Here is a 27097-nt window from a genome sequence, read left to right on the forward strand (position 1 = left end):
TCATTAACCTTGAGAAACAGCCTGGCCTCTGCACCATAAACACACTGTCTCTCAGATGGACACCTCAGTCTAAACACCAGTCACACACACACACACACACACACACACACACACACACACACACACACACACACGCACAGGCTGTCACTGCCCTGCCCTGGGAGAATGAAAGAGGCATGCCAGTGATGTGAATCTACATTACCTTAGTCACTAACCCTGTGTGTGTGTGTGTGTGTGTGTGTGTGTGTGTGTGTGTGTGTGTGTGTGTGTGTGTGTGTGTGTGTTAAGGGGTGGGGTTAAAAGGATACTTTCGACCTATAAGGACAAGAAGATGCGTACAAAATTGCCTCAGATTGTTGACTTGACGATCGAGTAAAAACAACAGACACATTTATTAGGAATCACACAATACTAATTTATTTATTCACAATCATTCATCATCTATGTAATTTCTGTAGACAGTTATTTACAGAGAAGCCAGAGGGCGTTTGTTCCCTTCTGACAAACTCAGCAATAGTCTTCTACAATACATAATCACACTGCAAAACTGGTATAAAGTTTAAAATAGCCCTTGAAAAGTGCATTGTTTACATTGGAGATGTTGATATGCTCTGAAATATAATTTCCCATTTTGTACAGACAGTAAAATAGACATTTATTTTTTGGCAATACAATATTCAGAAAAATATTTCTCTCATTTGGATAATGTAAAAATGCCTGCAGTTCATTTCATAATTTCTATATATTTTTTTTATTTTATTTCATAATTTGTATCAAATAAATATGAATCCAGATAAATATGAATCCAAACGTCAGTCACAAACTCTTTGACAAACCCTGGAAGACGTGTTTTCCTTGTGTAGTGCAGTGGGCCTGTGTGTCAGCCAGGGGAGGCTGCTGGAGGAGGAGTAGAAGCTCATTGTAATGCATGGAATGGAATGAAGAAGGTTTCAAACAAGCGTGTTAGATGTCATTCCATTCCATTCAGGAATAGTATCAAACACACGTGTTTGATACCATTCCTTATTCCATTCCATGCATTACAATGAGCCCGTCCTCCAATTTCTACCTCCTGTCAGCCATTTTGTCAGTAAGGTCATGAAACCTCATAACCAGGGCTGACACAGAGAGGCCACCATAGTTACATATTCTAATTCTGTGGAGGCCACCATTCAAAACCCACAGTTAACTTTTACCACAGGATCAAGTTACAAGACCTGAGGCAAGTTGAAGGCCAATTTCCATGTTAGCATTAGCTTTGGATATGTGAAACATATGGATAAACTGCCCTAATCCATATGCTATTACATCAGTGTTCACTTACAATGGGCTCACGGTTGTAGCTAGCTAGTCTAAGCACTGCAGACATGTGAAAACTAACATTATGATATCAAATTTTTCTTTATCATCTTAAATGCTTAAAAAAAAAAAAAAGTGACAGTCATCATCATCTTGCTCATGTACAGTAGAAACACAATCACTCAAGTGAGGCAAGTCCTCGATAGCAATATCTTTTGACACCATGCATAGTCTGAATATTAAAGCCCTTATAATAACCTAACAATATAGGCTTGTCACAAACCCGTATTGATAACGCATCTAACAGAAGTCTGTATTAGCCAATGCAATGATTATACTCACATTCTCTATGCAGAGGCCACTGTACAGTACATATAAAGTTCGTACAGCCAACCGTTTACAATAGGTAGTGCATGCTTTCATTGAATGAACATGTACTAGTGTTTTGACTTCACACATGTCCTTTTCTCTCGTACTACCAAACTCAACACAGTTCTCCCTTGAATCAGGATTCATGCATAGTGGACAAACACCTCATGAAAGAGCAGCTAAGGGAGATGTTTCCAAATGTCAAGGCCTTGTATTAAGTCGTCTCAGACCGTGCCCGCTGAATCACAGCCAGAGTTCCCCCTTGACATTAGGGGCTGTACTGTATTAATGAACATGAGTACCGTGAGTGAACAGTAGGACTTGGCCTCTAGTCTAACAAACCACACGTTTCACACAGCTAGGGGACACCGGGGGGAGAGAGGACTTGTAGGCAGCAGAGTGAAGACCTGTGAAGAATCCACTCCAGTGTCGCGGTCAGTCGCTCCCATCGTAGACGACAGGCTTGTTCACACTCAGGCGGTAGAGCACTTTCTTGGAGATGAACCTGGTTAGACAGACGCGGGATGGACAGAACAAGAGGGAACAGATTCAACGAATAAAACAGAACCAAATAAGTGCAGCAGGTCAATATAGAAAAAAAACATGGTTAAGGAACAGAAACAATGGCAAAGTCTAGACACACTCAGTGGAGGTAGAAATCATTGTACCATTCCTCATTCCATTCCATGTATTATAATGAGCCCTTCCTCTGATTTCTACCTCCACCCGCCTCCCCTTATTGAGGTAGATAGGGAGTAGGCTGTTGATCAGTACAAGATCAGATATCTGTATTGGTATTGTACTGTATTGTTAGTTCATATTGTTTGTATTGTATTTATTGTTTAGAATGTTCTTGTTATAAAGCACTTTGTGACTTCTGTCTATGTAAAAAGCGCAATACAAACACATTTGATTGATTGATTGACTGATTGATTGGACATAAGGGAGTCAGACCTGGAGAAGGAGTTGTCGAACACGAGTGTGTATTCTCCAGCATTCCGGACCTTCAGCTCCCCCTGGATGGTCTCCTTGTGAGAGTTACAACGTGTCAGGGGAATGAGAACCTGCAGACATACAGGACAGAGAGACATGCACGTTTAGAAGGGAACAGCAAAGTACCACCTGACAGCAAGTGTGTGTGTGTGTGTGTGTGTGTGTGTGTGTGTGTGTGTGTGTGTTGGGAAGGGGAACGTTCTGTGTGTGTGAGTGTGTGTACGTTTGTGTGTTTGCATGCCTGTGTGTGCATGTGTGTGTGTGCGTGTGTGTGCATGTGTGCGTGTGTGCGTGCGTGTGTGTGCGTGCATGTGCGTGTCTCACCTTGGCCTGCTCCAGCGGGGTCTCTGCGTTTTCCCTGTACAGCACGCTGAAGGAGATGCTCTTGGGCTCCGAGGTAAACACCCAGCTTATGGTGGGGCCGGGGTAACCCACGGCGATGGGGATGGTACTGTAACAGCTGGACTTGATGAAGAGTTCTCTGGAGGTGTCGTCGCAAAACTCAGTGATGTCATCCACAGTGAGAGGGACAGACAGCCTACGGGAGAGCACAGAGGCCAAAAGTCACGTCACAACCAACCGACACAATCAGTGGGCAGAACAGACATTTGCCGAGCAGACCCAACTAAACACATTTCGACCAGTAAAAAGACTTTGTGTCTCTCGGTCAGTGACGGTCAAACTCACGTGAGCTCTCCAGACTTGAGAAGGCAGATCTCCGCATCCTGAACCGAGGCACTGATGTCGTCAGTGTCTTCAGACGTACCGTCTCCCGCACTGGCACTGTTGTTTCTGTTGAGGTCAGCAACAACAACAGTCGCATTAGGGCTCTGCGAACAGTGTGTGTGTGTGTGTGTGTGTGTTGGCTTAGAGAGCTGCCTTAGCTTCATTTCCAGTTTCTGTGCGATCTGTGATTGGGAAACGTCAGAGCATTGTGCAATCTCCGGATGGTTGTTATATGCTTCCGAGTTGCTTGGACATTGCAATGGAAAAAAGGCTGGTTTTCCTGTCATAAGTTTCTCCGCCGTTACTGAATATTTCTCAAGGCGATTTGGCTCGTCCACTCGAGTGGTGACAGACTAAATAGAGGCCAGTTTTCAGAAAGATCCGTTCAGCCTTTTTTTATTAAAACAGACTGTGTGAAAATGTGGCACGGCTTGTGTGTCAGAGTCTGTCTGTGTGTCATGTTTGCATGATCTTGGTATGTTGTGTGTGAGTCTGTGACCTCTTTATTCCCTGAGTGTCCGGTTTGTCTGTCTGTCTGTCTGGTTTTTGGTCTCTGTTTCGAGCTACTCACAGTTCTGGTTCCCCCTGCTGGCTCCTGTTGGGAGTGTAGGCGGTAGTGAAGGACAGTGAGTCACTGTCGTAGACGCCGTTCACCTCCTCCTCTGTGATGATGTCAAACACCCCGTCATCGGGCTTTGGACTCTGGTCTGCTCCGGATAAACAGGTAAACACACAGACAGTCTATCAGGAGGAATTCATCACCTTTTTACATTGATAATATTGACACAGTCAATATCAGTTTGTGATAAGACGGGACATTGTATACAAATGCATGAGTGTAAGAAAGTGGAGGCTTTATTTACACTTTACATTTATGGCATTTAGCAGACGCCTTTATCCGAAACGACTTACAACAAATACATTTGTTTAAGTAAGTGAATCATCTATCCATCAGTCATCATAAGAAAAAGGTTTTTTTTTTTAGGTTTTTTTACAGGAGAGAAACTTGTACAGAGGGGTAGTGGGGATGAAGAGGTCTTTAGGAGGGACAGTTAAGATGTAGCCTGAAGAGATTTGTCTTCAATCTATGGCAGAAGTGCGTGTGATCCATCACACAGGTACACATAAACATAAATGTGTGGATATACAATACAATGTGAGAAATACAATGAGCCCATCCTCTGATTTCTACCTCCACCGGCCTCCCCTGGTGTGTATGTATATATATATATATACAGTCATGAGAAAAAATTAGGACACCCTATGAAAACCTTTGTCTTCTTCAACATATTCAAACATATGGACATTTGATATTCATTTGAACAATATTGAAAAATTGAGGTAATATAACTAAACAAATACAACTGAAACAAATTATTTAAAAAATGATTGGTAAAATGTAATTAATAGAAATGCAATCTTCTTGTGAGGAAAAAGTTAGGACACCCCCACATTTAGTTCCACTTAAAATGCCTAAAATTATAATAAAGAGCACCACATCAGGTGCAAATGATTAGAACATCGTTACAGAGGATTTTGGAGGAGCCTGTCCTATTTAAGCCTCAGATATTTAGTTTGGTTTGCTCTTGATTGTTGAAGTGAGTTGCATCACCATGGCGAGATCAAAAGAGCTCTCTGAGGCCTTCAGAAGAAAAATTGTAGATGCATATGAGTCTGGGAAGGGATATAAAAAGATCTCCAAACTATTCGAAATTGGCCATTCCACTGTCCGGAAAATAATTTACAAGTGGAGAACATTTAAAACCACCACCAACATGGCCAGGTCAGGCCGCCCAAGCAAGTTCAGCCTAAGAGCTGACCGAAAGATGCTTAAAGAAGTCTCCAACAATCCCAGAATGTCATCACGAGACCTACAGGTATCTCTTGCCACAATTGATGTCAAAGTACATGCATCCACCATAAGAAAGAGACTGAACAAGTTTGCATTACATGGGAGGTGTGCAAGGAGGAAACCCCTGCTGTAAAAAAAAAACATCAGGGCAAGACTAAAGTTTGCCAGAGAACACCTAGAGAAAGACCAGAACTTCTGGAACAATGTGCTTTGGACAGATGAATCCAAAGTTGAACTATTTGGGCACAGTAAGAGTAGACATGTTTGGCACAAAACCAAGACAGCATTTGAGAACAAGAACCTCATACCAACTGTGAAGCATGGGGGTGGAAATGTCATGGTTTGGGGCTGCTTTTCTGCAGCAGGGCCTGGTCAGCTCACCATCATAGAATCCACTATGAATTTTGTATTGTATCAGAGGGTGCTTGAGGAAAATGTGAGACCATCTGTTCGAAAGTTGAAGCTGAAGCAGATGTGGACCATGCAACATGACAATGACCCAAAACATTCCAGTAAATCTACCAAGGAATGGCTCAAGAAAAATAAATTGAGAGTTCTGGAATGGTCAAGTCAAAGCCCGGATCTTAATCTTATTGAGATGCTGTGGATTGATTTGAAACTGGCTGTGCATGCAAGACACCCCTCGAACATCACACAGCTGAAAGAATTCTGCAAGGAGGAGTGGGAAAAACTTTCTCCCAATTGATGTCAGAGACCTGTAGACAGTTATAAGAAACGTCTAATTGAGGTTATTTCAGCCAAGGGGGGCAATACTAGCTATTAGGGCATAGGGTGTCCTAACTTTTTCCTCAGTAGGAATTGGCATTATTGTTAATTTTTCGTTAAATAAATGATTACAAAGTTACATTTTCATAGTTTTTTGTTCAATTACATCCCCTTTATCTATAGACATTGTTAGAAAGAAGATAACATATTGATATGTCCATATTTTTAAGAGAATAACTTAATATTTTGGGGGGTGTCCTAACTTTTTCTCATGACTGTATATATATATATATATATATATATATATATATATATACCTGTGAGTATGACTTCTCACCTGAGATACTGGGCATAGCCCTGGAAGGCTGGGGCAGTGGGCTGAAGGGTGTGTCTGGAGCATTGGCCAGCTCCTCCTGCGGGTGGCGCTCTACCACAGCACTGTGCTGGGTGTAGCAGTCCCTGCAGCAGCGCTCTCTGCTGCCGCCCTGCTGGGTGCTTACGGTGTTGCTACAGCAGTAGTAGCAGAAGGGACGCCCACACAGCCTAGAGAAAGACAAGGGTATACTTCATCATAACTGATGCTAGTAGGAGTTATAGCTGTGTCAATAGAGGGGGTGGTAAAAGTAGTGGTAAATGGAAATAGTAGTAGTAGTAGTAGTTGTGGTAGTAGTAGTAACATATGATACTATGTGGTAGATGACTGACTCTTCCAGAGGTTCCCATGTCACTAGGAGTGACTGTCTGTGACTGACCTGCAGTTATGCTTGCGGAGCCACCAGCTGAACTGGCTGTGGCAGCCCAGACAGTGGTTGATCTCCTTCTCCGTCTGCTCCTCGTCCCGCAGCTTCTGCTCAAACTCCAGAGCGTCAGACTTCTGCCACAGAGCATCCTTCTCCCTGCAGGGGGCGCCACAACACAAATGTAAGGCTCTGACATGTTCAGCAGCCAAAACCAAACAGAAACACGGCATCTCGGTTCATTTATTTTCTTAACAAACTGTTCCAAGGACTGTTTAGTTATTTTGGTCACGGTGAAGCCATGGAGACAGCTGGTTCTAGATCAGTTTTTGAGGGCTGCAGTAGAGTGCAGTACAGTAGAGTGCAGTAGAGTACAGTGGAATACAGTAGAGTGCAGACCTGATGAGTTCTATGAGCCTCTCCTCCAGGTTGATCTTGGTGCGGTAGAGGTCATCCAGCTCCGCAGATGTCCTCAGGTCGACGCTCTGCTTCTCCACGCCGGCTTTCCTCAGACTGTCACTCAGCTCCTGACACGCCCTCTGAGCCACGGCCAGGCCCTCCTCTGACCTGACAGGATTAGTTAACCAATCTGAATTAAATGCATACAAATCATCGGCTCTAAGCCAGCAAGATGTGACAACTTGTGTAACTGAATATTTTCCAAGGAACCACAGTTACAATTTATCTGTGTACAGTAAAGCTTTTCAAACGTCATACAGCTAAGGCATGATTGCTGTAGTTTGATATTATCTTCACTGTTTGATGCAGAATAGAAGTCTCACCTAGTTAGGCTGCCTCTCAGATGTCTCACTTCCTCTTCACTCTGGTGAATCACACTCTCCGACGTGGCTATCTGGGCGTCTTTATCCTCTATCGCCTTAGCATAGCCCTGGTTTTCAGTCTGCAATGGAAACAAAAAAAGTACACAAATTGTACTACTGGTCAGTCTGGTCAAATACAAAGTATCTCTGTGTTTGAATGGAACTACGTTGCAGGGAAAATCAGAGTAGATGTGTTTACACAGGCAATGTGAGCCAATGTGAGCACCGTCCCAGACCACACAATAACACTGTAATTTTGGTGGCACTGTCTCTCTCTCACCTCCAGCTGTTTGAGGGTGCTCTCCAGGAGGGACACCTTTTCCAGCTCCATCCCCAGCTGTGATCTCACACACTGCAGCTCCTCGTTCACACCCTGGGTGCAGATGCAAAAACACCACTTCATCACACGGTTTACCCGCTTAAACAGTGTCACATACTGTTAGAGGGGGAGTCAACTATTAACTTCGGGCCAAGACTGTTAATGACTGTCGTCTTTTCACGGTCACAAAAGGGATCTCAAGGCTGATCTAAATATAATGTACTAGTCAGAAATGCGTCAATGATTATGTCATGCTACATGGCATTCATGGCCAGAAATGAAGTGCTGGTAGTGAATAACCAAGAGCTGATTGTGGTCGGGAGCAGACGGGCAGACTGGATCACAGAGAAACATATAGGATCTATCTGTCTACTATCTATGTTATCTATTGTATGTACTCTAGATATTCTATTTCTATGTATTAGCCTCTGACTGACCTGGAGCTGGTTCTGGTGGTTCATGGCCTGGCTGCTGAGCTGGAACCGGACAGCCTGGATCTCTTCCTGGCTGGCCTCCACCAGTCCCTTAGCCTCCTCCTGGGCCTTGGCCAGCCTCCCCCTCTGGTCCAGCATGGCCGTGGGCAGGCCCTCTCCATGGTGGAGCTGCTCCAGGAGGCTGTGGTTCTCCTGGCGCAGCTCCATCATGCTGACGTTCAGCCTGTCCGCCTCCTGTGCTGCCTCCTCCTCCAGCTCCTGCAGCCTGGTGGACAGGCCCTCCCAGCGCATGCGCGCCTCCTCGTTCTCCGCTGTCAGTTGGCACACGTGCACTCCCAGCTCGGCCGTCTCCGTGTTGGCCCGGTGGAGGGCCTCCCTGGACTCCCCATTCTCCATCGCCATGGCCTCGTAGCGTCTCTTCAGGGTGTGGAGCTCCTCTTTGGCTGCTGTCACCTCCGTGGCTAGGCCCGCCCGAGCCTGGGCCTCGGCGTTGCGCTCGCAGCCCAGGGCCTCCTCCCTCTCCCTGGAGTGCAGCAGCTCTTCAACATGCCGTCGGTTCATCTCTTCCACCTGGGCCTTCAGCTGCTCTGACAAGGTGCGGAGGTCTTCCCGCGAGGCCTCCGTCACCTCCTGCATGGCCTGGGTCTTCATGCTCTCCTCTGCCCCCACCAGGAGCTGGGCCCTCAGCTCCACCACCGCCACCTGGAGCCTGAGCACCTCCCTGTGGTTCAGGTCCCGCTGGGCCTCGGCTAGCACCAGCCTGGAGACTGCTTCCTGGGCCTCAGACGAGGAGGAGGAGGAGAAATGCTGCTGCTGGATTGGGATCTTTTCCATCGACAGCTTCTCAGTGTCAGTGCTCTCTGTAGATCCCTTCTCCTTATCCAGCTCCCCAGTCCTGCCCTTTAGCCCCTCAGCCCTGGCCTGTAGAGCCTCACACCTCTGGGCCTTGTCCTGGAGATGAACTTCTGTTCCCCTTAGCCGGGCCTGGAGCTCAGCCTGGCCCATCTGGGCAGCCACGAGGTTCTTCTCCAGCTCAGAAGCCCTGGTTGTGACTGAGCCCAGCTCTTCCAGGGCTGATGCTAGCTGGTTCTTCACAGCTGCCTGGACTTCCATCATTTCCCTGTTCTGCTGCTCCAGCCTCTGCAGCGCAGCCTCTGAGGCCTCTTTCTGAATCAGAGCCTTCTGAACGATGTCCTCCAGACGCTGGTTGTCCTCCAGAAGCATTCTCTCCCTCTCCTCCACACCCAGCTTGGCGGCCTCCACTCTACCTTTCAAATGCTTCTCTGAGGCCCTAAGGGCGGCGAGCTGCTCCTCCACAGCTGCCCTGCTCTCGGCCATCTCTCTGGTGCTCTCCTCACTCCTCTTCACGGTCTGGAGCAGCTTGCCATTGAGTTCCATCAGGCTTCCGCACTGGGCTCTATACTCCTCTATCCTCCTGACCTGGTCCTGGGCCATACCTTCTACTCCCGCCACCCCGGTGGCCAGACCCTGCCTCTCTCCAGCCAGCCTCTCTGTCTGCTCCTCCAGCTGCTTGACTCTGTCTGAGCTCACTGCCAGCTCCTTGCCCCTGGCCCCAAGCTGCTCTCTAAGATCTTGGAGCTGGCTCTCCAGCGCCTCCCTCTGCTCGCTGCTCCTCCGCTGTACCTCCTCCCTCTCCTCCTGAAGCCTTCTCTTCAGCTCCTCCGCCTGCCCCTCGCGTGCCTCCATGGAACTCTGCAGGTCTCGAAGCTGAGCCCTGAGGTTCCCCGACTCCTTCTCCTTCAGGGAAAGCGCTCCCTGGAGTCTGCTGAAGGAGGCCTGGAGCTCCTCCGCCTGCTTTAGCGCTGTGTCACGCTCCTCCTGGGCCGAGGCCTTTAGCTCGGCCAGCTTCTCCTGGCTCTCCCTGACCGCGTCCTCCTGGAGCTTCAGTTCCTGGGCCAGCCGCTCGGCCTGCAGGGCCCGGTCCTCACTCTCCCGCCGGGCCTCCAGCCTCTCCCCCTCGGCGGCCTTCAGCTTGTCGAGCAGCTCCTGGATCTTCCAGGCAGAGTCGCAGTAGCTGGCTGTCTGCTGGCCCTTCTCACTCAGAGCCCCGTCCAGCTTGGAGAGCAGCTCCATGTTCTTGTTCTCTGCGATGTTCAGTCTGGCCTGCAGGTGGCTCTCTGACGCCTCTCTGCTCGCTTGCAAGTGCTCCACCCAATCCTGCTTGGCTTTTTCAGGTTCCTGCTTCCTCTGTGAGGATGAGGGTTGGGCTGTGCTCAACTCCTCCTGCCTCTGGGGGGCGCTCTGGGCAGCAAGCAGCTGTCCCTGAAGGTCCTTCACCACGCCTCTTAGTTCCGCCGCCTCGTTGCCCAGCTCACGCACACGCACCAACAGCTCCTGTTGTCTCAACTCGGATTGGTCAAGCTCGATGCGGAGGTCATCTGCAATGCTGCAAGGGGACGGCTCCCCAAGCTCTCCCAGGTCACCCAGGAGACTGTGGCCAAAGTCTGGGATGGGGAGGAACTCTGGTGCCTGCTAACAAAATGGAGAAACACACATCTGGTCACATCAGAGGCAGTAGCTTCATGTACTTCTGAATAGCTTCACAGAATATACAGAATGCGCACACAAATCTGTGAGCTATGGTATAAAGAGACTGTGAGAGTATGTAAAGTAAAGTCAATACACCTGCGTGTGTGTGTGTGTGTGTGTGTGTGTGTGTGTGTGTGTGTGTGCGTGCGTGCGTGCGTGCGTGCGTGCGGTAGTAGTCATACCTGTGAGTAGCTGCTGACCAGGCTGTTGATGCTGGAGCAGCGGCTGGGAGGTTTCCACAGGTGGGAGAGAGAGTTAGCTCCCAAGGTCCTCCTACCCACAGAGTGAACACGTAATAAGTTATGTACAGAAATAACTATACTGTACACCATGTAAAATGTTCTCAGAAACAACACAACTTCGAGGTCAACGTCAACTTCAGCATCAAGTCAAACCCTGAATATTAAGGTCAAGTCAGCTCAATCCACTAGTTTTTTTCCTCCATAGTCGTATTCTGAGAAATAGGAGTACATTTTATTTCGGGGGGAAAACAACGGAAGTCACAACCCTGTGGGTCTGAAGAAGCGGAGGGAAAAACCATGAGAAGATGCTGACGTACAAAATCTAACCACTTCTGCTGTGAATCGCAGTTTTTTCAGATCATCACAACCACTGCTGGTGAAAGCACCAACACTGTAGGACTTTGCACAGTGCTCAGTCTGGCCTTACACAAGCCAATGTAGTATAATTGGATTTTAGAAAGCATTTTCGGTTTCCTAATGAGTGTGCCATTATCGAATTTTATGATATAAATCCTAACAAATTGATATTCATGATTACTTCTCCTAATCTATTACATTAGGGACCCCTTACAAAACAGTAGATCTCTACTCAGACTCTCACAACAGAATGATTCAACAGAGGCGCACAACTGTCAGGTGATGTGTTGGGAGGTGATTGGTTACCTGGCAAAGGTAGGCCAGTCTGCATCTAGGTCGTGACCTCTTGCTGCCACGTCAAATTGGATCTCGTTGAGCTCATACAGGTGGTTGATGATGTCAGAGGTCAGGTGTGACTTGACGAAGGGACTGCGAGCGTAGTACCAGTCACTGCAGAGAGAGTGGAAAGCAACACACACGCACGCACGCACGCACACACACGCAGGCACACACACACACACACACACACACACACTTTTAAAACCAACTCAAACAGTCACTGACATTTGATTAAGGATCTGGGAGAGGAAATGAGAGGGGCACCACGGTAGACTCTAACATTAAAGAAGTAAAACTAAATGAAGGAACAGAGATCAGGGAATGGAGACACAGTTGTTGCAGTTGAGTTAAATAAAACTGTATATGAAACATCTGTAGGGTGTTTTTTTCCCAGTTGGTCAAAAGAACCAGACAGAATGGCATGGCATGACAAATAGACACTATTGCTATTACTGCACTTCAGATTGTGCTCATTCTGACATGAGTGTGTGTGTGTGTGTATTTGTGTGTGTGTGTGTGTGTGTTTACCTGGTGACCTTCTTGTTGATGAGACACTGCTGCAGAGTGTCAGCCAGGCGCTGGTGAACCAGGGAGTAACGGATGAAGGCCCTGCCTTTCCCCAGTGACGTTTTCAACTGGAACACACAGGTCACACAAACTCATGACCACACCAACATGACTCAGCTTCTGTTGCCACACCAAACCAGTTTGACGACCCACATGGGTACTGACAAAATAGACCAATGTCATTTCAATCTGCCCTCGGATAACAGTACAGTAACATGAACATATCTACAGTAATACATGACAATACTTGTATTTGTCCCATGATCAAAATACTGAAATTAACCACGTCCAAAAAGTAACATCAAACTGGTGGGTGGATGCTGTATAGATGTGGAGTGACCAACATACTGTATTCAACTCTCTCACAGTTCAAAGATCATCATCTAACAGTTACCAAACCCCCAAAACAGTGTACCCCTGCTCTATAAAAAGAGACTCTTCCTCAGGTTAAGATGGCAGCTGGAAAGGATTACTCGAAGTGGCCAACATCAAAGACCAGAAAGGACACTGGACAGGAGCATACCTCACTAACCTGTTTATAATGTGGAATACCTGTTTAGACTAAAAGTATATACCATAGGTAAAATTATACTAAACAGTGCATATAAAAAGGCAATGTTTATAGCTACTAGCTAGAACATAGCACAGTAGCACTATTAACTATTTATATACAGGGACATCTATCTTCAGTTTGCTATAACTGGGTCTTCCTCTCTGAACAAACTGAAACCTAAAAAAAAAAACGACCTGATTGGATAAACCAAGTAGAAAACATCTAGGAGCCTTCAGACATGTCCTCTTAGAATCTATCCCAGGTCTCAACACTTAGCAGTACAGACACAAACAATGTGTTGGTCAGTAGATATAAATAACCTTTCTACTGAACCACAGTAAAAACTCAGTTACAAGTCCTTACAGAAGAAGAGACAATTTAATTCATGTCGATGTTTCAGAGAGCAGCCCAGAATACGCCCTAGATCGTACAGTAGCCTTTGTTGTCCTCTGTTACTCACCACTTCAAAGTCCCACGAGAGGAGGCAGAGAAACAAGGGAGCAGGGACATGAGCAAAACAACAAGCCAACGTTAGCACGACTGACGCCCTGAATCCTACCTGGCCTACATGTGCATAATGCTTGATTACGCAGACACAGTGTGACTGTGCATTATGTGAGTGAGTGAGTGGGTGGGTGGGTGAGTGTGTGTGTGTGTGTGTGTGTGTGTGTGTGTGTGTGTGTGTGTGTGTGTGTGTGTGTGTGTGTGTGTGTGTTTCCATATGCTCAGGATTACCTTACCTCAGGGATGGACTTAACAAAGCGGATCCCATCGTTAGCTCCTTTGATCTTGGCCAGGCAGTCACAGAAATAATCCCAGTAGTCCTTCCTGTTGCCAAGAAAGGTTGTCTTCTCTTTCTGGTCAAACTGGTAGAAACACACACAAACACCCAAACTACTGTTGAAGAACTTACATTTGCAAAGTCAACAGCGGTTTGCGGTAATCACCATTCTACATTTGCAGGTGTGTGTATAACAGTATGATACCTGTAGTAGGTACTCTATTTTGTACGATAGCTTGTGCAGGTTGGAGCTGTCATCTGTTATGGGTTCCCCCAACTCTCTGTGTTCCTTACTCAGCTCAGCCACTGCATCTAAACAAGAAAATGACCATCAGTTCAGACGGACTGAAGACAGATACAAACAAAGAATACACACACATCTATCAACATATAATACAACAGCACTGTACTGTATAAACACATACATACAAATACTAGGTCTAGAACTACACTGTACTGGAGATATGACTTTGATGTATGTACCACGCAGATCTCTGATGATCCTCTGGAGCTGATTCTCCCCAACAGATGCAGAGGCCATGGTGGGGTGGGGTGGGGTGGGTGGGGGGGAGTGGGGTCAGGGGTCCCAGAGACTGTCTGTGGAGGCAAAATATAGAAAAAAAACAGCGTCCTATGATCCAATTTAAAGATTCCCCCTCCCACCCCCCCTTCATAGGTGAAAGTTAAAATAAGGAACATTGCCAGCAACAATTCTGTGGAATCATTTTGGAGAAGAGTGAAATGGGAGTGGCAGTTTAGTGGTGCCAGACAGACAGAAGCCTACATGAAAGTATACTATAGGTAAGCCTGTCTGTGGCTATAGTAGGAAACAGTAGCCCTGTCCTTATTTGCCCCCATGTAAACTAGCTTATCTCCAGAGCCATATACTCAGCATGGATCGTGTTCCACTATTTCCTTTCACTATATTGACTATTTCATTGCATCTAATGATCTAATTCAAGCCTGAGGATTTGTCTTTCCTCTTGTAAATAGGCTAGGAATGAAGATCGATTCACATATTATGGCGGTATTAGGTTTTTTTGTTATATCGTGGATGACACATTATTCCTTTACGTTCCTATTACTTCACCTATCTAAAGTGTATTGTACTTTAATGGTAGGCCTACCATAAGCATGCATGCTGCATGCCTAATCTACCGACGAAATACATCGGATACGGTGTGCACCGTATCCAGTAGTGGACTCGTCTATTGCCCAATATCATTGGCATGGGATTTCCCACTGACGTAATAACTTGTTGACACATACCACCTTGTTTTTAAAAGTATCGGTCAATAATTTGAATTTCTAAACTCTAATATTAATGTTACAGCATTTCACTCATGATCGTACATTATTTTCGCATTCACGAGAATAAGCGATGGCAACATGCACCTGCTACTCGGAGCAGATTACAAGCAATCGATAAACAAGTAATACGAATTGGCCTATCGGTAATTCAAACCCAACCCATCGGTTGCAATTAACGACTACCCAGTGTCTATTTAATAATGGAAATAGATAGAAACGTACTTGTAAGCTACAGAATACTCCAAAACAGTCCAGTTAGTTTACAGATACAGACAAACTTGTTACCAAGGAGGCGGGGATTATTACTGATTGACACCTCAATGGCTAAATAGCCACGTTCTGCGACTGCAAAAGCACCATAGTTTGGTTGCAGAGTATTAAGAAGATAGGGGCATTTCTGGTGGGGGCCATTTAAATCATATGACATGTCAGCTGTTATTGCAGGCTATTTATCATCAACTGTTATTACAGTACCATAAGCACATCTTTATTGTGCATACTAGTCGAATGTATTGTTTATCTCCTATATTGTTTGTATCAAGAACTACAACTACAAGTGCATTTCCATTAATGGCCTAATAGTTAAACCATTAACATTATCATTCTTTTAGACTTCCAAAATAAAGGGCCAAAAATAGCCACTGTCACTGATTTTAAAAACAAAGCAAAAAAAACAAAACACACACCTCATGATAGAGGAACAAAGATGAGGTATTGTATATGTTGACCAAAACCTTATTCCTGTTACCTCTTACCTGCGTCAGTTGTGTTTGGGGGAAAAAATTTGTCTATGTGGAACAGATACTGGCATGCTGTATGGTATATTATCAGGTGTTAGGTCCACACAGCTCCCATTCTTCGGTAACACTGTCCCAGGGCAGGCATCTCTGTTACTCAACTTCTAAATTAATGTCAGAGGGGTAGATTCATGGTAAACAGGGTCATCATGCAGGTAGGAATGATCTTATGATAATTTAAATTACTTTTCACTTGACCACCTGGACAAAATACATATTTGAATATTTTACCCAGTTCTGGTATCTTATGAAGCCTCTACTGTAGGCTACTGTGTTAAAGCTAAGTTAAAGTTATTTGACCTATTCTTGAATCTCGAATCTCACACAAACTGACACTTTTTCAGTTCTCCAGGGACATGTCTACAGGTGAAAAAGAAGGGCTCATGACCACAACGGTTGACTACGACGACGATTATGAAGATGAAAGCTGTGACGGGACAGATGTGATCCAGTTTGGAGCAACCTTAACACCAGTATTGTTCTCACTGATAACGGTGCTCAGCTTGTTTGGCAACATACTGGTCCTGGTCATTCTGGCCAAGTATGAAAATCTCAAATCTCTCACCAACGCTTTCATCATGAACCTGGCTGTGTCTGATCTGATCTTCACTCTGGGCTTACCATTCTGGGCCTATTACCACCACCTTAATAGCTGGACTTTAGGGGAGACCACCTGTAAAGCAGTTAGCTTTGTATTCTATACTGGTTATTACAGCAGTGGGATCTTCCTGATAATGATGACCGTTCATCGTTACCTGGCCGTGATGCATCCATTGTCCGACATTGTCTCCACCAAGGGCCGCTACGGTATCTTAATCTCTGTGGTCATCTGGACTGCGAGTATCTTCGCAGCAACCCCATCTCTCATCTTTAGCACCGTCCTGTCTAACCCCCATAACCTCCAACAGGAATATTGTACAGAGTATAGAGATGCCGATGTCAAGTGGCAATTGTGGGGGATTTATCAGCAAAACATCCTCTTTGTAGTGACACTTTTGGTGTTCGGTTTTTGTTATGTTCAGATAATAGTGAGGCTATTGCGACCCACATCTCGCAGACGGCAAAGGACAGTGAAACTGATCTGTATTCTTGTGATTGTTTTCTTTGTGGGATGGGCGCCGTACAATGTGGTCATGTTTGTGAAGTCTCATTTCAAGCCAAATGTTACTGACTCACGCAAACCTTCTGAATTATGTGAAGCCAAAAATAACTTGGACTTTGCCTTTTATGTCTGTAGACTTGTTGCCTTCTCACACTGTTGCCTTAACCCTGTCTTCTATGTCTTTGTTGGGGTTAAATTCAAGAACCACCTGAAGAGAATGTTACAGAGCTTGTTTCAACATGGCAACAATATCCATTATAGGAACAGTAAGATATCCCAGTCTAGTTGTGAGGAGTCATTTCACTAGACATATTTAGAGGGGCCAAAGACAGTTTGGTAAGACTTTCTATGAGACACACACCCAGTATCACAGACAAACATATGATATATTATGAAGTCACCATGAGTCATTATACATGCCTTATGATGTCTTCATAATATATCATATGTTTGTCTGTGTATAAGATTTTTTTTTAACTGATCTTAGGATCATTATGAGATGATAGTATAATGCAATCACACATGCTTATTAAGTCTTATAATGCACTTGTGTATGCACTTGTGTATGCACTAATTTGAAGTGTTACTGACTGTCTCAAGCTACTGGCATACCAAGTGGAATTTATGAAAATGTATTTGAAAGATGTCAGTTTCTGCTTGAAAGTGTTTTGTACATGACTGAAAACGATGCACTGCTTCTGCTCTGCCACCACCTACAGAATGCAAACCTGGTGTGAGGGGTCCACTCACTGTAAATCTACCCATTTTTTCATGTTTTTAATTCTATTCTATTTTGCCAAATTGTTGAACACTGATCCCAGCTACTCTCCACTGATCATTGAAATTGTTGATTGTTGCATTTTCCATATTAAAAATTAAACAGTGAAGTAATACCTAAAATCATGGGTTTTTTTTTATTCTGGTAAAGAGGCCAGAGCTCTTTGAGTTATGTACATATTGTTCCAATGTCTGATGCTTTTAAACAATGTCTCTGTACTAATACAAACAAATAAAAACAAATCCCTAAAAATGTCTTTTTTATTACTTACATTTTAAATACTGAATGAAGTACAAATATATAAAAAATATATAAAAATAATGTCTTATGGCCAGGTTGAGGTAACAATGAAAGCAGTCTAATCTTTCTTAAAAAGCAAGGATACATTTTAGGGCATGCTTGATAAAGGCAGAGCTCGACTTACCCTTTTTGACTAAATGTGAAAAAAAATGAGGAAGAACATATTTTGCCACTAACTCCACCCAAATGTGTGGTTAACAACTCTATCAAGTTGGTATCTGTTCACCACAGTATAACCACCACAATAGCATCTTGAGACAGTACACATGGAAGGTTCCTGTTTTAATCAAATTTGTATGATATTTTGTAAGAAATTGTAGTTAAATATATATTTTTAAATGACAAATGACTCAAATGAAAGTCCTATGGTGATGAAGACCATTTGATTGACCACATCAATGCTCGCTAGACATGCTTTCTCCTCATCTTCTTCGTGAGTATAACTGGCAATGACCTGCTCCTGGTCGTTCTCGTCTTCTACGAGGACCCGAGGAGTGTCACCAACCTGTTTGTACTGAACCTGACGACCTCTGACCTCCTATACACCCTCAACCTCCCCTTCTGGGGGCCTACGACCTCTTTATCCACTGGGTCTTTGGTGACGTGGCCTGCAAGCTTCAGATATGGGCCCACTTTGTGTGTCTCTACAGTAGCATGCTACTGCTCACTGCTATCACAGTTGATCATTATGCCACAATCCCCATTTTAGGAACAGTAGGCTGACATCCCAGTCTAGTGGTGAGGAGTTATTGAACTAGACACATTTTGAGAGAGAAATGGGACTACCGTTTCAAGGGACTGGCATAGAAAGTGACCTGCATATAAATATGTATACGGCATGAAAGATGTCAGGGTCTTTACATTTACATTTACATTTATGGCATTTAGCAAGCCTTTATCCAAAGGGACTTACAACAAATACATTTGTTTAAGTAAGTGAATCATCTACCCATCAGTCATCATGAGATAAAGTAATCAATGCTCAGACCAGGGGCCATAGGAAGTTTCCTGCTTAAACATATTTTGTACATAAGAGCAACTATGCACTGCTCCTGTTCCATGTTCTCACTGTAAATCTAATACCAAATCTTTGAGGAACTGATCCCTGATATTTGACACTGCTCTGTGAACTGCAGTTGTTGTTCATATTCAGTTGAAAGAGTAAAGTAATATGTCAATCATGTTCTTTGTTTTTAACATGTGCTAAACATATTCCAGAGGTCCATGTTTGATGTCTCTATACAATGTCTTAATAAATAAAATATAGATGTTTTGTACATTTTCAGGCAAACAATATGTAACCTTTGTGTAGATACCAATACATATGAATTAAAGAGATCCAATTCAATATAATTAATCTTTCATTACTTACATTTTAAATATTGAATGAAGTACAATTACCCCTCTGTTTTATGGGTTGATCCAACCCGACATCATTCAAATGGTTGAATTGTAGTCGCAATGATATCAGAACTAATTTAATTGTTGGTTGAGGTAGCAATGAAATCAGTCACCTAAACTGATTAGCATACACGATAGAGACCGAGATCGCTTTCATCTTTGACTAAAAGTGGAACTGTTAAGGTGGTCGTGAAAATACGGAAGAAACATTTTTTCTCACTTCATGGGAACTATAACTGGCCGATTAATAGCAACTCAAGTTTCATTTTTCGTATTCACCACAAAAACATCTCAAGTCTTATGCATGGTAGGTTGTTGTTTTAATCAAATTTGTATGATATTTAATAGAAAAATTTAGTTAAATATGTGGTTTGAAATTAAACACAAAGACTCTGTAGTTGTAGATTTTATAGAACATGTGTACAGTAGGCTAACTGTACAGTGTAATTTTTAAATTCTGTGTCCCAGCTGTAAACTACTGTATAGTCCCAGGCTCTGTGCTCAATAGATCTTTCAAAATCCTCTGTCATCTTCTCACTCTTTCATGCATTTCTCTTTAATATGATTTCTAGAAATGCAGCAATGGACAAAAGCATAATAAATGAGACTTCATTCTCCGCCATGACAAATGACCCTGAGGAGGACTATGGTTATGAAGACCTAGTTTTGAACCACGTCACTGCCATATGCTTTTTCATCATCTTCTTTGTGAGTGTTACTGGCAATGGTTTGCTCCTGGTTGTTCTCACACGTTACGAGGACATGAAGAATGTCACCAACCTGCTTGTACTGAACCTAGCGATCTCCGACCTCTTGTTCACCCTCACCCTCCCCTTCTGGGGGGCCTACTGCCTCACCCACTGGGTCTTTGGTGATGTGGCATGCAAGTTTGTGACCCAGGCCTTCCATATGGGTCTCAACAGTAGCATGATACTCCTCACTGCCATGACAGTAGACCGCTTTGCTGTCATAGTCATGCAGAAGTGGCACTCCAACGCTCAGCGAAGGCGAAGGTGTGCGTGGGCTGCTTGTGGGGGAGCCTGGGTAATTAGCATTGCAGCGTCCCTGAACAACACCATATCCTCTAAGGTGGAGGAGGATAAGGAGAGTGGCACCTTCATCTGTGAGGAGGAGTATGTCGACCCTTATATCATAGAGTCAGTGGTGTGGTACTACCTTCAGGTGACCCTGCTGTTCCTACTCCCTCTGGTCATCATTGTCTGCTGTTACTGCTGTATTCTCAGGACCATCCTGCTAAAAGCGACCAGGAAGAACCACAGGAATTGTTGGATTGCGTTGTGTATTGTTGTGTCATTCATTGTGTGCTGGGCACCCTTTAATGTATTGATATTTCTGGAGTTAGTGTACAAACCCGCAGACGATGAAGCCCTTGAGCATCTAATCGTTGCGTTTCATATCTGTCGCATATTGGCTTTTTCTCACTGCTGTATGAACCCGATACTGTATATGCTCTCACAGAAGTTCAGGAGGCATCTATTTAATCTCTTCCACTGTTCAACTGTGCAGAGGCAGGTCAGGGAGAGAGGGATAACCACTGGTCAGACCACTGTTCAGACCTCCTCCAACGACCTCGGGAAAGCTATTGTGATGCATCAGGATGTCAGTGATGCCAGTGTTGTAACATGTTTGGAATTAAAATCTCTTCAGGAATGAACAGGGGTTTCACTTTTGACAAGAACAACTGGCAAGAATGTGTATACATGGGAACTGGTTTTGTAAATGAGTACTGTATCTCTTATTCAACATTTTTAAGTTATGATTTATAAATATGATTAGAGGTCAGCTAAAATATTATTATGCATGGTATTTATGCACCGGGCCGAGATCACTATCACAGGATCTGTTGAATAAAGCAAGGCAGGAAGTGAAAGGTGTGCTCATGAATGAAGATGAATTGCACTGTACAGCAAGAGTAACAGAAAGTCAGGAGAAGTTCGAGAAAGTTTGGTTTAGAGAGGAAAGTGACTTACTGTCAGAACACAGACTTTACTGGAGTAGGACTGGATTTTGTGCCCTGTCAGTAAGCTTCAGAGGAAATTGCTCCAGTGTTTGAAGCATTGTTAGGGAAAGGGACAATTGTTCCATGCCCTAACAGTACATGCCACACTCCCATCTTCACAGTAAAAAAGGCCAAACAGAAGGGCCAAACACAGGCGTGGCACTATGTGAAGGATCTTAAGAGGGTTAATGAAGCAGTTCACGTGCGTGCACCCATAGTCCCCGACCCATATACAATTATGACACAGGTACCTGGTAACAGTGCATTTTTCTCAGTGGTGGACCTAGCTAATGCATTCTTTAGTATTCCTGTGCACAAGGATTCCCAATATTGGTTCGCCTTTGAATTATCTGGCCAACTGTACCCGTGGACACGGTCCCCCATTTGCTGCAGCTCTTAGGGTTAATTTGGAAGGATTCAAATTAGATGGAGGGAGCACTCTAATTACGATGCATTGATGACCTTTTAATTTGCTCGCCTGATAAAGAAAGACACAGTGACTCTCTTGAAGTACTTAGCAGGACAACAGAAACTACAGTTTGCAAAAGAGAAAGATACGCATTTTGAATAATATATAAAAACAGGAAGCACATAATAAAAATCCTGTTAAAATTCAACATCACTGAATACAGCAAAAATATTTTAACATGATAATATTGTTGTGCATGACATGAAATAATAATTTAGTCTTGTTTGGGTAGTATATTTTATAAACCATAAATAATTGTACAATTTTATTACATAAAAAGGGAAAAAATCTCAACGGAGACAGGGTGGGGGCCGTAAACCAAAATACCTAAACCAGTGATGAAAAATCACCTCATGTCTTTTCTTGGCATGACAGGTTTCTGTAGACAATGGGTCCCCGAATATGTTAAATTAGTACAACCGTTCCACACCATGGCACATGGCCAAAAATTAGCCTCTGCAGATAAGGTTACATGGACAACAGAAGGGGAAGATTGTTTCAATAAACAGTTAACAAGGGCCCCGACCTTAGGATTGCCTGACCCAAATAAGAAATTCATCAGGGCTGTATATGAGAAAGATGGTCTTATGTCCTCTGTACTGATGCATAACCATGGTGATAGATTATGCCCCGTAGCATACTTCTCTTACAAACTTGATGCTGTAGCTCAGGGACTTCTCCATTGTCTAAAAAGCAGTAGCAGCTGCAGCAGAAGCAGTGTTGCGGTTACAGCCGCTTGTGTTGTATCAGCCATCACAAGACAAGCCATCTGTCAGGGGCAAGGTTCCTTCACTACCACAATGCTCTGCTATCTCTCCCAAATATTACTGTTGTAAGATGCACAGCCCTCAATCCAGCTACATTTCACCCCACAGAAGAGGGTGGGGAGCCCCATGACTGTTTAGCTGAAATAAACCAACAATGTACACCTAGGCTAGATTTATCAGATGAACCATTAGAATACAGCGCTGTGGTTTATTATGTAGATGGGTCTGCATCAAAATGCTTAATATCCTCTCCGAATAATGTGGGTTATGCAATTGTGACTGATCATGACACAGTAGAGGAGCATAGACTGTTTCAACTCTTTGCATTAACACGGCTTGCATATTAGGGGAGGGGAAAGGAGTAACAATTTACACAGACAGTCGATATGCATTTGGGGTTGTGCATGATTTTGGAACATTGTGGAAAATGAGAGGGTTTATGTCACCAGGAACTCAAATACAACATAGTCAATTGATACATATTACCAAAATGTTTGTTTTATTCTTATGCTGTGTTGTCACGTGGGAAAGATCATGTGTCAAAATGGGGGATGACGGATATTGTAAGTAGGTACTGGTACACACAAGGCTTCTCAATATACTCACAATTTGTTTTTGTGTTTTTAAAATGCCTTGTGTGCTTACGACATAACGTAGGGCAGGAATAAGCGGTCCCCCAATCAAGCCATCCTCCCCCCGATGGCCCATGTTATGATGGATTTCATAGAGTTAAAATAGAAAGTAGTAGAAAGAGACAATGGAACAATCAAAATGAAACTGTCAAAAATGTGTGAAGAAACGGAAGTGAACCTGGTAAAAGCCCTTCCCCTGATACTCACAGCCATGGGGGGAAGGCCTAGGCCTAAGACTGGTCTCTCGCCCCATGAGATTTTGACAGGCCAACCAATGAACACAGGATTAGGGCACATGTAAACCACTGAATATGCAAATGATACAATATAAACATACTGTGCAAACTTGTCAAAGGTTTTGAGCGACGTCCACAGGAGTGTGAGAGCAGCACTGCCCACGCCTATTGAGGGTCCGATCTTTTTTAGATCCTTTCTCAACTCTAGGGTTCTCAACTCTAGGGTTGAGTTAGGGTTAGGGTTAGGGTTAGGGTTAGGAAGTTTGGAAGTAGACTGTGAGAAACAGTACTTGTGGCACCTGTTATTGACACGGTATACTCCAACCGCCAACCTCCCTATCTCTGTCCTTGGCCGGGGCACGATGTGTAGCAATGAAATCAGCCTAAACTTCCTTAAAACCAAGGATAAATGGTCATTTAAGGGCGTACTTGACAGAGGCAGAGCTGGGCTTACCCTTTTTGACTAAATGTGAAACTAAGGAAAATGAGGAAAAACATATTGTTTGGGTAACACTTTACAATAAGGATACATTATTAAACGTGACTTAATACATTCACAAAGCCTTGTTCATGCTTTAAAGGCACTAACAAATGGTTAATTGCAGGAGTTATTCATGTTAATAAAGGGCATTGTTCAATCAGAAATGATTGCACACTTCTGGCATACGTAACCCACACTGTACTGAACTAGTCTCAAATATTGCTATAACCTGCATCATGTTTATTTCATTATAGCATGATTAAAGGGGTCCTTCCCAATTGCTAAGCAGTCATGTAGCACTTGCTAACACAATGTGTTGATCAGGCCTCACTACAAATTGAACCAATTTCTCAATTTCTCTTGGTCCTGACAAACTCCCTGCCAATGACGGAGCAATGCACTGTGCTGGACTTGATGCATTCTGGTGAAGGTATGGACACAGAGGTCAAGTGAACCTATACATATCCTTTTCTAATTCTCTACAGTCATATCACTAACTGACCTGCTTCAATACCTTAGCTGAACTAATAGCAAACTATTGATGCAGTTTTTTTCCATTACAGTGGAACATTCCATTACAGTGGAACATTCCATTACAGTGTGTACATGACTCTGACCAACTAAAGATGCAGTGACAAGTCTCCAGAAGAACTATTAATTTTCTGTTGTTCAGTTAAGTCTGAGAAGCAGAAGACTGACCATACAGTATATAGCATCATACATATGATAATTAATAGAAATTGAGCTATGTCGAGAACCTCATGTTCTATTTAAGAAACCCTAAAAACCTAGAAAGAACCCCAAATTACCATTGTGGACGGATTTTGGTGGCGCCAGCCTTAATTTCAATGTGTATAACTGTTCTAAGTGTGAACTCTGTGATTCCTGTTTTGATTACTATTAGACTAAACAGTTAGTTCTCAACATGCTCTGTAAACCTAATAGCTGTTCCCCAAAGGTCCATGGTGCCCCTACACCCTGTCACTAAAACCATATAAGCTGCACTGCTTAATGTAAGATCATTATCAAATAAGTCTCTCCTAATCAGTGATCTGATTATTAGTCATTAGTCATTAGACCTCATGTTCCTTACTGAAAATTGGCTTGATTTGACTAACAGAGCAGCTGTTCTCACTGAATCAGCACCCCCAAATGTTAACTTCATTGATGCACCCAGAGTTGACAAAAAAGGGGGAGGAGTAGCTGTTATCTTTTCAGACGTGTTTTAATGCAGGGAGGTGTTTTAATGCAGGGAGGTGTCATTTGGAGACTTCTCATCGTTTGAATATCCTGCTGCTGTACCGAAATGCTCTTCTCGTGTTTTACTCCTGATTATATACAGACCGCCAAAATATTCTAGTAGTTTCTTTGATGAATTTGCTGAACTACTGTCCTTAATCTCCATGGAATATGACTGTCTATCTATATCAGGAGATTAACATTCATATTGACAACCCCAATGATAACAATGCTAAAGAACTTAATAACTTACTTGACACCTTTGGACTGTCTCAACTTCCGGACCATACCTTAGATGTATTTATCACAAGGGGTTTTAAGTCATCATTTGTTAAGGCTATTGATGTCGCTCTGTCTGATCATCTTTGCATTTTCCTTGAAATGTCTATTACTCCTGACATTCATATTAGATCGGAAACTGTTAAAAACCGATATATCAATGAGAATACTAGTGCACTATTTATGGAGGCTATTTCCCTGTCACCAACTTTTACCAAACTTTTTTAGCCTCTGTTAATGATCTTTTAGATAATTTCAATTCTAAAATTATGAATGTTATTGATGTCATTGCACCTGTTAGGGTGAAATCAACTTCTGGTAAGCAAAAAGCACCACGGAGAAAAGCTGCATCTGTAAAAATCCCCCCAAAAAAGAGTGCCGGAAAGCTGAGCGTAAATGGCAAAAAACTAAGCTCCACATTCATTATGACATCTGTAAAGAGAGACTTCATTCCTACAATCTGGAATAGAAAAGCGCCAGACAATCTTTCTTCTCTGACATCAACAAAAACATTAATAATGCACACACTTTATTTGCCACTGTTGATAGGCTGATTAACCCACCAGCACAAGTAACCGCTGAACTCCTATCCACTGATAAATGCATTGAGTTTGCTTCTTTCTTTAGGGATAAAATTCAAAACATAAGACAAACATGTGTTACCACTACATTCACATAAAAGTAACTTGATGAACATGTTTAATGCCATTGACTACAAAACTCTTGAGGAAACTGTACAACATCTTAAGCCATCAACATGCTGCCTTGACACCCTGCCAACGAGCTTCCTTAAAAATGTTTACAGCTGCTTGGCGAATTTTAACACTTACATCAAATTGATAACAAAATCAGCCTATGATGACCTTAAAAATATAGCGAGAATTAGAGGATACATGTCCAAACAAGACCTAGAAAATTCACGCTTTCATTTCCAGCAGGTTAGATAGTCTTTTCTCAGGCCTTCCCAAAAAAGCACTTAGGCAGTTACAGCTCACCCAGAATGCTGCTACTAGAGTTCTAACAAGGACTAAGAAAGCTGAACATATGACACCAGTTCTCAGGTCTCTACATTGGCTACCAGTATCTTATAGAATTGACTTCAAAATACTATTACTTGTCTATAAATCAATTAATAAGTTCAGGGCCAAAATACATTGCTCTATGAACCCTCTAGACTTCTTAGGTCATCAACTGATCTACTAACTGTTCCTCAGATTAAAACAAAACAGTTATTATGCTGCACATCGCTGGAATAAAGTTCCGGAAAATCTTATATCAGCCCCAACTCTGGCTATTTTCAAAAATAGGCTAAAAACCTTTATGTTCGCCTTTGCCTTAAATTGCATTTGGGTTAGAGATCGATTGTCTGTCACACAGAGATGAGCAAAGCATTATCAATCATTATTAATCATGAAATATCTTTTGGAGTCAGATATAACGTAATGTTAACTTGTATTAGTTGGTCATGTGACCACTTGTGTTGAGTTGAAGTACAAATACCCCTCTGTCTTATTTGCAACCCCACCACACATCATCTTTCAACTTTTAGATTTTTTTTAAATGATACAGAGCTAATTTCACTTTGGGTTGAGGTACAGTAGCAATTAAATCAGTCTAAAC

At 43.3% G+C, this 27097-nt stretch overlaps 3 protein-coding genes across 4 annotated transcripts; 2 read left to right on the plus strand and 1 right to left on the minus strand.

The window, feature by feature from the left end:
* Positions 1–403: 403 nt before the first annotated feature.
* fyco1b (FYVE and coiled-coil domain autophagy adaptor 1b) lies at positions 404–14206 on the minus strand (the record flags this gene model as incomplete). Its single annotated transcript, XM_083690006.1, has 17 exons — positions 404–2173; positions 2623–2732; positions 2986–3199; positions 3349–3453; positions 3959–4094; positions 6303–6508; positions 6718–6861; positions 7102–7269; positions 7485–7603; positions 7804–7896; positions 8280–10769; positions 11009–11099; positions 11732–11875; positions 12293–12399; positions 13625–13750; positions 13871–13977; positions 14149–14206. The coding sequence occupies 17 exons, from the start codon at positions 14204–14206 to the stop codon at positions 2104–2106; spliced, it is 4488 nt and encodes a 1495-aa protein (XP_083546132.1). The 3' UTR covers positions 404–2103.
* Positions 14207–15841: 1635 nt separating this feature from the next.
* xcr1b.1 (chemokine (C motif) receptor 1b, duplicate 1) lies at positions 15842–17234 on the plus strand. Of its 2 annotated transcripts, none has more exons than XM_083689598.1 (2): positions 15842–15928; positions 16118–17234. In XM_083689598.1, exons 1-2 carry the CDS (start codon positions 15905–15907, stop codon positions 17180–17182), a joined length of 1089 nt encoding a protein of 362 aa, XP_083545724.1. In that variant the 5' UTR covers positions 15842–15904; the 3' UTR covers positions 17183–17234. The 2 variants fall into 2 exon arrangements, with proteins under 2 accessions (XP_083545724.1, XP_083545725.1); XM_083689599.1 differs by having other exon boundaries at positions 15848–15928; positions 16126–17234.
* Positions 17235–19975: 2741 nt separating this feature from the next.
* Positions 19976–21300, plus strand: xcr1b.2 (chemokine (C motif) receptor 1b, duplicate 2; the record flags this gene model as incomplete). The annotated part of the gene is made up of 1 exon (XM_083690431.1): positions 19976–21300. One exon carries the CDS (start codon positions 19976–19978, stop codon positions 21026–21028), a length of 1053 nt encoding a protein of 350 aa, XP_083546557.1. The 3' UTR covers positions 21029–21300.
* Positions 21301–27097: the final 5797 nt, after the last annotated feature.

Source organism: Argentina silus (assembly GCF_951799395.1).
Source record: "Argentina silus genome assembly, chromosome: 18".
NCBI lineage: Eukaryota > Metazoa > Chordata > Actinopteri > Argentiniformes > Argentinidae > Argentina > Argentina silus.

Coding starts and splice junctions, on each gene's coding strand:
- xcr1b.1 (XM_083689598.1), top strand. CDS start 15,905: ATGGTAAACAGGGTCATCATGCAG. Junction 15,929..16,117: donor TAAACAGGGTCATCATGCAG/GTAGGAATGATC, acceptor ACACTTTTTCAG/TTCTCCAGGGACATGTCTAC.